Genomic DNA, 8,215 nt, shown 5'->3' on the forward strand with positions numbered 1-8,215 from the left:
ATGCCTAAAATACCAGGCTAGGACAGTAGACAGAGATCATTCTGTGTAATTATATTGATATACAGATCATTCTGTGTAATTATATTGATATACAGTTCTAAACGTGCAAACAACTCAACAGAAGAAGACGAAGAGAAGCAGGAGGCCGTAGAGGGCAATTTCAGACGCATGGAAATGCTAGTCGTGATATTCAGGTGTTCACCACTGAACGCCTTCATTGGTGATGGCCTGTGTGTATCCAACTGAATATTTTAAAGGTATAGTTCTCTCTCTCTCTCTCTCTCTCTCTCTCTCTCCCTCCCTCCCTCCCCCCTCCCTCCCTCTCTCTCTCTCTCTCTCTCCCTCCCTCCTTCCCTCTGTGTGTGAGTGTGTGTGTGTATGTGTGTGTGTGTGTGTTTGTTTGTTTGTTTTTCAAGACAACGGTTCTCTGTATAGCCCTGGCTGTCTCAGAACTCCTTCTGTAGACCAGGCTGGCTTTGAACTCGGAAATCTGCCCGCTTCTGCCTCTCAAGTGCTGGGATTCAAAATCACATGCCACCATGTCTGGCTCTTTTTTTAGTATAATTTAATCTCAACAAAATGATTAAAAGCAAATAGCCATGTGCATAGAGTTGAAGATCCTGTCCTCCCTAGGAAAGGTGCAGGGGGAGTCCACTGCTCGTTCCAGTCATGACGCTTCTCTGTAGTTTTATGGACAGTATTAAGTTTCCCTTTTTAGCAAAATCTGGAAACCATGACCTTTTGTTCACGATCGTCTTTATAAAATGATGCGAATACAAAAAAAAAAAAAAAAAAAGGAAACTGTTTGGTTCACTTTTCAAGAAAAAATAGACAAAAAGGAAAAAGGAAAGAGTAATGGGAGGGATGGAAGGGGAGGGAGGAGGGGGGAGGAAGAAGGGAGGAGGGGGAGGAAGAAGGGAGGAGAGGGGAGGAAGAAGGGAGAAGGGGAGGAAACGGGGAGGGAGGAGGGGGAGGAAAGGGGTAGGGAGGAGGGGAAGGGAGGAGGGACAGTGGGTACTTCCTGGGTAAACAGCTAGTCTAGCTAGTCTAAGCTATAAACACCCTATTAAGTTTCTAACTGACTGTACACTCTCCAGCTATTAAAGCCCACACTCATGATGACAGCACTGTCTGTCCCCAACACACCAAGACCCTCTCTGACTTTCCTACTGCTTCACCATTATCTCCTTATCCCTGCTCTTAGAGAAAATGAGACCAGAAAGTAAAGGAGTGGCATTTGCATCTATGCTCTATCTGGCAAGGAATGAGGCATGGCAGGCAAATGTGATCCAGTGCCCGAAATCCTACAACCAGGTTCCAGGGCCAGCAGGAGGCCGAAGCAAGAAGCCTCCAGAATATTTCCACACTGATAAGATTCCGATTGGGTGAGAGCTAAGTGTTTCTTTCCTCTCACTGTAGGTATGGTTTTGGAAAGAAAACACAAAGAAGTAAAAATCTAGAAGTAGATTTTTCTTAAAAATGTCGGGCTATACCCTTGGAAAAAGATGCCCACAGGGTTATAACTTCGCCCGTGGGAAGACCCCACCGTAGTCCTGGTCTTAGGGCAAGGCAGTGTATGTCTATGCCTTATGAGATTCCAGCAAGAATGGTGCCTGGGAGGTGAACCGGCTGGGTCCCATCAGCAAGCCCGCACTCTCCCAAGCGCTGGTATGACAGTGTGCAGGGCGTTTGGACATGGCAAAGCCTTTAGTCCCTCACCTCTTCTTCCTGTATGATTTCCATAGCTTCCTCTCCTAGGAAATCCATAGATCTCAGACCCCACTATACGTCTCCGTTAGTCCTTTAGTTAAACAGACTTCCCTGCCTTCAGCAACACTGAAAAAAAAAATACAAGATACACAGCAACTTAAATTGTGGAGTATTTTTAGTCAGAAAAACATTGTTTTCTAGTAAGAATGGGCGTTTCTCCATGAAGCCAAACTCATGCACCATGGCTATTATTTTATTAACTTTTCCCCCCCTCTATAAACTTCCCCGACTTTAGAAGGAAAACCATGTGTCTCTAACATACTCTGACCCCTGCTGTCTTACTCAGGGTTCTCTGCAAATTAGTGCCAAAGATGAAGACCCCGGTGACAAACAGACACTTGAATGACTAGCTAGTGAAATGAAATCCAATCCAAAAAAGCCTTACCAAATCGATGGCCAAATCAAGACAGTGGTTACTCCATCCCCCAGGGCCTTCCGGGAGCCTTGCAGAAGATCTCTCAGAACCTCTACCTGGGAGACAAAAGCAGAAGCAGTCACCTGTCTACTCTCAGCCCCTTTGGTCAAGGGTAGTCAGTGCACAGACACTGAATTCTGCACAACTAAGGTTCTCGATTCTTGCGTGCACAGCTTCCAAGGGTATTCAACATCAAGGCAACAGGGGCCATCTAGGTGGGTCAGAAGCCAACTATGAAAACTGTAAGCTCACGCAAGGAGCTGCCTGAGTCTACATGTGCAGAGAGGTTCAAAGTTCAGCAAGGCTGACTGCTTGTCCTTGGGTCCTCCTAAATTCCACGTAGAGCATCCCAAGGTGGAAAAGCTATCTGCAGATAGCAGTTGTTGGGGGAGACCGGAGCCTTCTTCACGTCCATCCCTTGACACTTCCATTTTGCACACCGAGCTCCACTAGCTGTGGAAAGGTGTATGAAGTGGACCAATCACGGCGACTGCTAGGAGCATACTCTTCAAGGATTTACAGGATGCAGAGTGACTTAGGGTGATGGAGTAGACAGTAAACACTCCCCCCAAAAAATGCCTACTACATATGAGCCAGACCGTCTGTTCCCATAGAGGTCTGCCATGGGTAGGAAAGAGTAACTGAGTATAGAAACAGAACTTGAGAACACTGCAGAAACAGGCAGGATTGCTCACACAACCACTGTCAGAGCTGGTGGCTGCCCCTCACTCTTCCTCTTCTTAGATACCCAAAGTCTGAGTTTGTTCATCCTCAGTGGCCAGGGCAGCTTGCCTGAGTCACACTCTCAAAGAGCAAGGGAGCTTCCTCAGAGGCTTTAGTAAAGGGAAGTTGGAAAGGGGAAATTACGGCCCCCTGCTGTTTTAGTAAGCAGAGGGACCAAGAAGAGAACACTTGTATACACATGGGCCCCAACTTTTGATTTTTTAAGACAAGAGAAAAAAGACTCTTCTTCAGCAAGTAAGTAAAGAATTTGCTATTTATCATACTGTGGGACACCTTAGTAGAACACACTATCTCTAGCTTTATCCTATACCTATTTTTTTTTTTAATACAGGGTCTCATATATGCCAGGATGGCCTCAAACTCGCTGTGTAACCTAAAATGATCTGGAACTTCTGATTCTCCTGCTCCCACTTCTCCAGGGCCACCGCACTGTTTATACAACCCTGGGGACTGAACTCAGGGTTCCCTGCATGTTAGACATTCTACTAAGCCACAACCTCAGCCACCAACTCCCCAACTTCACTGCTTTTTAAACATGCATACAATTGTAACTTGCCCTAGAGCAGTCTCCTGTGGTCTCTTATTCTCAAGGATGTGGCATTCTAACACTGTTAGAAAAACACCATCAGGATTCTTTTGTGTCCCCTAGATGGCAAGCATTTTTTGTAGGGCAAAGTTGAGTTTTCTGATCAAGAACATGGTGATGGGGGGCTGGAGAGATGGCTCAGTGGTTAAGAGCAATGACTGCTCTTCCAGAGGTCCTGAGTTCAAATCCCGGCAACCACATGGTGGCTCACAACCATCTGTAATGAGATCTGATGCCCTCTTCTGGTGTGTCTGAAGATAGCTACAGTATACTTATAATAAATAAATAAGTAAATGAATAAATAAATAAATAAGTCTTAAAAAAAAAAAAAGAACATGGTGATGAAGAAGTCTCTTCAGGCTACCTCCTTGGCTACGGAGTAGCTCCAAAAGAGAGCCACACATCAGGCCAGTTGTAGGCATGACATCATTCGTTTTCATTTTTCAATTTTGGTACTTACTGGAAGGGAAGAAAAGATAAGCAAGCCTCTTTACATAATATTCCATAGTCTAAATTTAGGGTGGTGTTTGAAAAGTGTCTTCTCTTTCTTCCCTTAAATCTGAGTTTAAGATTCTTGATTTCCTGTTTGAAGATATGAAGAAATCATAACTAAAACACTGCCTTGGGCAAATATACTTTTGCCAGTCACTCTGTGTTTCTACCTGTGTCCAGAATGGAATTTAAGCTTTCTCGGCTTGGCTGCTAGTGAAGGTTCTCTGCTTTTTTCTGTTGCATATGAAATAAGGGGAGGGCGCTTCATCTCGCTGTGTTCTGTTAGCCACACCCCTCAAGCAGAGAATCCTTTCACACAGCTGTGGCGGGTTCTCGGAACAGGCCTGGACAAGTCACCTCCCCCTAGAGTTCTCTCTACCTTTGAGTCGCCCTCATGTTACTCAGAACTCTCACTCGTCTTAAACAGAGCTACTGGGGAGTTTTTACCTCAGAGCATGCGACTCAACAGACTCTTACTAGTTTCTTTTTCAGGTTGTGAAACTCAGCCTTCAAAGGCTGAAGACCTCGGTTCCATCTCTGTGAACCAATAGGATCGTCTTTAGCATCTGCTTGGTGTAGACCATCCAGTTTTCTCTACGGCTCTGTTTCGTGATTTTTGTGAGCCTCGGAGGTGCCTAAGCTCCCTTGGCTCTAGATTCCTGGCTTTCCCCATCTATCGAGAGCATCTGAAGCCATGGCTTACAGTTGCCAGCTGATGCAGGATACACCACTCCTCGGGTTTCCACGTCTCAGGTTCATTCATCTCTTTGTGCTGCTGCTGGTTGGTCTTTTCCAGATATCTTCAGGTAAGGAAAGAACTTTCAGGAACTTGACTTAAGCTTACTGGGGTTTTAAGGAAGATGATGCTGTCTGTGCGGTATCTCTCGGTTCACTTTGTGACCCTCCCCTGCTTCCTTCGTGAACTGGAGGGAGCCTCAGAGTGTCCCCAGAATTCTTTAAAGCTATGAAAGTTCTGGTTTGACGAGGTCAAAGGACACACAGGGTCACACAGCAGGTTAGAAAGCAAGTTAAAGCCAGAACTTCAACTCTAACATAGAGGTGGGGGCACTGTCATTTTAACAACCCATAAAACCAATGCGTGGCCTAGAGCTGTGGTCTCCTCCATCGATATTAGATGTGCCAACAGCCTTGGTCTGGCGGCCTGGTTTCCAAAGTTTGTTTCTATGATCCAACTTAATTAATGTGACCTTCCTCTAAGACAATGATGACCTTTTCCTTTGGGGCACGGTGGGTTGTTGAGACACTTCTCCGTGGGAAATCCTCCTCTTAGTATTTCTTCTTAAGCTTCGCTTTCTCTCAACACTGGCACCCAACAGCCAAGACGTGGCACGAAAATGAGTCTTTAAGTTACTTCTCGCTGGCTGTGTGTTTCATATGGTGTTCTTCAGAGAATGTTTGGTTCTCAGTGCATTTCTGTTTTCTGTGAAGGTGGTCTTACGGAAGCTAGACTTCCAGCATTATAAAGAGCTCTGTTCAGGTTGTGCTGTGTGACTTGGACCGCCATGTCCTGCATGACTATTTTTTTTTTAAATGGGGTAACTGACACCTGTGACTTTTTTAAGGTTGGAAAACAAAAGATCTGCTTTCTAAGGAGTAGTATATAAACTGGCTTCTCGCAAACAAGGAGGAAAGCTAGAGTGTCACAGGGCATGCAGAAGCCGAACTCTCAGAGGCCCTGCTATAAAGCAGCTCACCCAGAACCCTGCCCTGAACATCTAACAGTGTGAGAGACAAGGAGAGCCCAGGGTTGAAGGAGGTTGAAGGATTCGTAGGCCACTGGCTACAAGTAATGACAGTTTTAAATTTTCTGTTGCAAGTCGTGAAACTCAGTTGCAGAACCCAGAGCGTCATTAAGTCCCCATTCACACATCAGGTTCAGGACATGGTCAAAATGTCCAATAATTAATTACACAGTTACGATCTTTTTTCTGGAAATTAGGGAAGCACTCCCAAACTCAAGTCTTCAGGAGAAGCTACATAAACCCAGAAATTGGGTTGGGAGTGGATTGGGTGGGCGTTACGGAAAACTTTCAGAAAGTGAGAGGAAAAACTGGCAAAATTCATACCAAGGCTCTGCAATCGTAGCTGAAAAAAAAATTGGTCAGAATTAAGCAAAAATGATACAATTTTTTTTTAGCCATCAGGAAAGCACCGTGTGCTATCGCTATATCCAGTTCCTACTGCTCTGAGTCAAAACGTAGTCCACGAACTTCTTAGCTTCGAATGTCCACCTTACCTCGGAGGTTAGTTGCATGTAAGATTTGTTTCCTCGAACAAGTTTGCATACGTACATCCTGGAACTAACCCCTCAGGAAATAAGGCAACAAGGAGGTCCTGACTACACTTTGAGAAAGGAGGGAGCAGGGAGGCTGGAGGAATAGACCTGACAGAGGCAGGTGGCATTGGAGGATTCTGGGCAGGGTATCTAAGTGACAAACGCCAGCCCAAGTATCCGCTCTCCCCATTTTAGATAGGGTCTCTTGTCACCTAGGCTGGCCCCTTACTCAATAGATAACAAGGATGACACTGAACTCTTGATCCTCCTGCTGCCACCTCCTAAGCCTAGGAGTGTGGCTTCTTCTGTTTCAACACTGAATTCAACAAAGAGCAGGCAGTTTCTGGGCACAAAGGCGTGTTTATTGGTCCTGGGGATAAATTATGAGTTCTTTCCTTCGTGTAATTTATAGTTGCTGGAAGGAAGAAGGCAGGCAGTCTAGTAATCATGGCATTATATATGTGACTATTGCAGAGATGAAGAGAAGGTTGAAGAGAAGGAATTATTCAGAAGTACCATTTTCAGTGGTGGCTAGATCAGGGCCAGAAGGGGGCCAGGCCTAGGACGGGGCTTTCGGGTGACCATTGGGAATCTGAATGTTATTCAAATTGCACTGGGGGAGGAATGGGAGGGTTTTAGAGGGAGGTGGGGCTGGTGCTGTCTGTCTCAGCACTGTCTATACATTATACATATAACACCTGGGGGTTTTGTTAAAAGACGGCCTCCAACACAGGGGATTTTTTTCTTTTTTTTTTAGAGAAGTGAAATTATTTTGCATAATACTGTAATGATGTATCTGTTACTCATAGATGCTTTAAACGTGTATAAAGCACACCTCCTAGAGGTAACGCTAAATCATGGCTTTGGGAGACAATGATGCATCAGAGAAGGAACAAATGCGTCACTGGGGAATGGGGCGCTGCTGAGAACAGAGGAAGCTTGAAGGCGAGGACAGGATTGGTCTGTGGGAATCCTTCGCGTTTGTCTGCCTAGTTCTGCTAGGAACCTAAAACTGATCTGACAGAGACTTTTAAATAGTTTATGTTTCTGTTTTCGGAGTCAGTATCTCACTCTGCAGCCCAGGCTGGTCTAAACTTCAGAATGTAGCTCTCAGTCTTGCCTCAAACTCCCACCTCAGCCTCCAGAGTAGCTACCATGTCCATCTTAAAACAGTTTTTTTTTTAAATGCTGCTTCAGCTTAGGTGGGTTTGGAATGGGGCTCGAGGTTCAGCATTTCTAGGAAGTATCCACGTGATGCCACGGCTGGAGAGCTATACAGTCTGATTTGAGCACGAAGTCTATATGCAAAGGACGTTCAGAGAAAAACAGGAAACATTGGACCAGATGTGTTAGCACAAGTCTGTACTCCCTGCCACTCTGGAGGTTGAGCAAGAAGATCAAAAATTCAAGGCCTCCTGGGTTATAGAGGGAACTCAAGGCTAGCGATGACCCTGCCTTCAGATAAAAGGAATGTAGCCTGGTGGTTAGAGTGCTTGCTCACCGTGTCTGAGGCTCTGAGCTTCATCTCTAGTCAGGTGTAAACGGGGCATGGTGGCGCATGCCCGTAATCTCAGCCCTTTGGAGGGATAGAGAGGAAGATGAGAGATTCAGAGTTATTCTCTAGGACTTAGCGAGTTTGAGGCCAGCCTGAGCTACGTGAGCTCTTGTCTTGGGAAACAAAAGGGGGCGGGGGCGGCGCTGAGGATATAACCTGGTGGTCAGTGCTTGCCTAACATGCACGAGGCTCTGTGTTCAATCCTCGGACTGAGAGACACACAAAGGTCTTGAGCTGCTGAAGCATGAGGAATGGCTTGTAGGGCAGCCACAGTAATTGTGCAAAATCTCCACAGGAGGCTGTTTCCGGAGCCAAATGACTAGGGGGATGTGATAGTTCTGATGAAAAGAGGTGTTA

The 8,215-nt window shown here is 45.7% G+C and overlaps 1 protein-coding gene across 1 annotated transcript in view; it reads left to right on the forward strand.

Annotated features, from left to right (window-relative positions):
* The first annotated feature begins 4,358 nt into the window (after window positions 1-4,358).
* The window catches only part of Cd80 (CD80 molecule), a 19,047-nt gene continuing 15,190 nt past the window's right edge, over window positions 4,359-8,215 (forward strand). Inside the window, exon 1 of the mRNA XM_032900199.1 lies at window positions 4,359-4,813. Coding sequence (XP_032756090.1) covers window positions 4,702-4,813 — 112 coding nt within the window. The 5' untranslated portion in view covers window positions 4,359-4,701. The remainder of the gene's footprint in view (window positions 4,814-8,215) is intronic.

The sequence above is a fragment of the Rattus rattus genome, chromosome 4, assembly GCF_011064425.1.
Source record: "Rattus rattus isolate New Zealand chromosome 4, Rrattus_CSIRO_v1, whole genome shotgun sequence".
Lineage (NCBI taxonomy): Eukaryota > Metazoa > Chordata > Mammalia > Rodentia > Muridae > Rattus > Rattus rattus.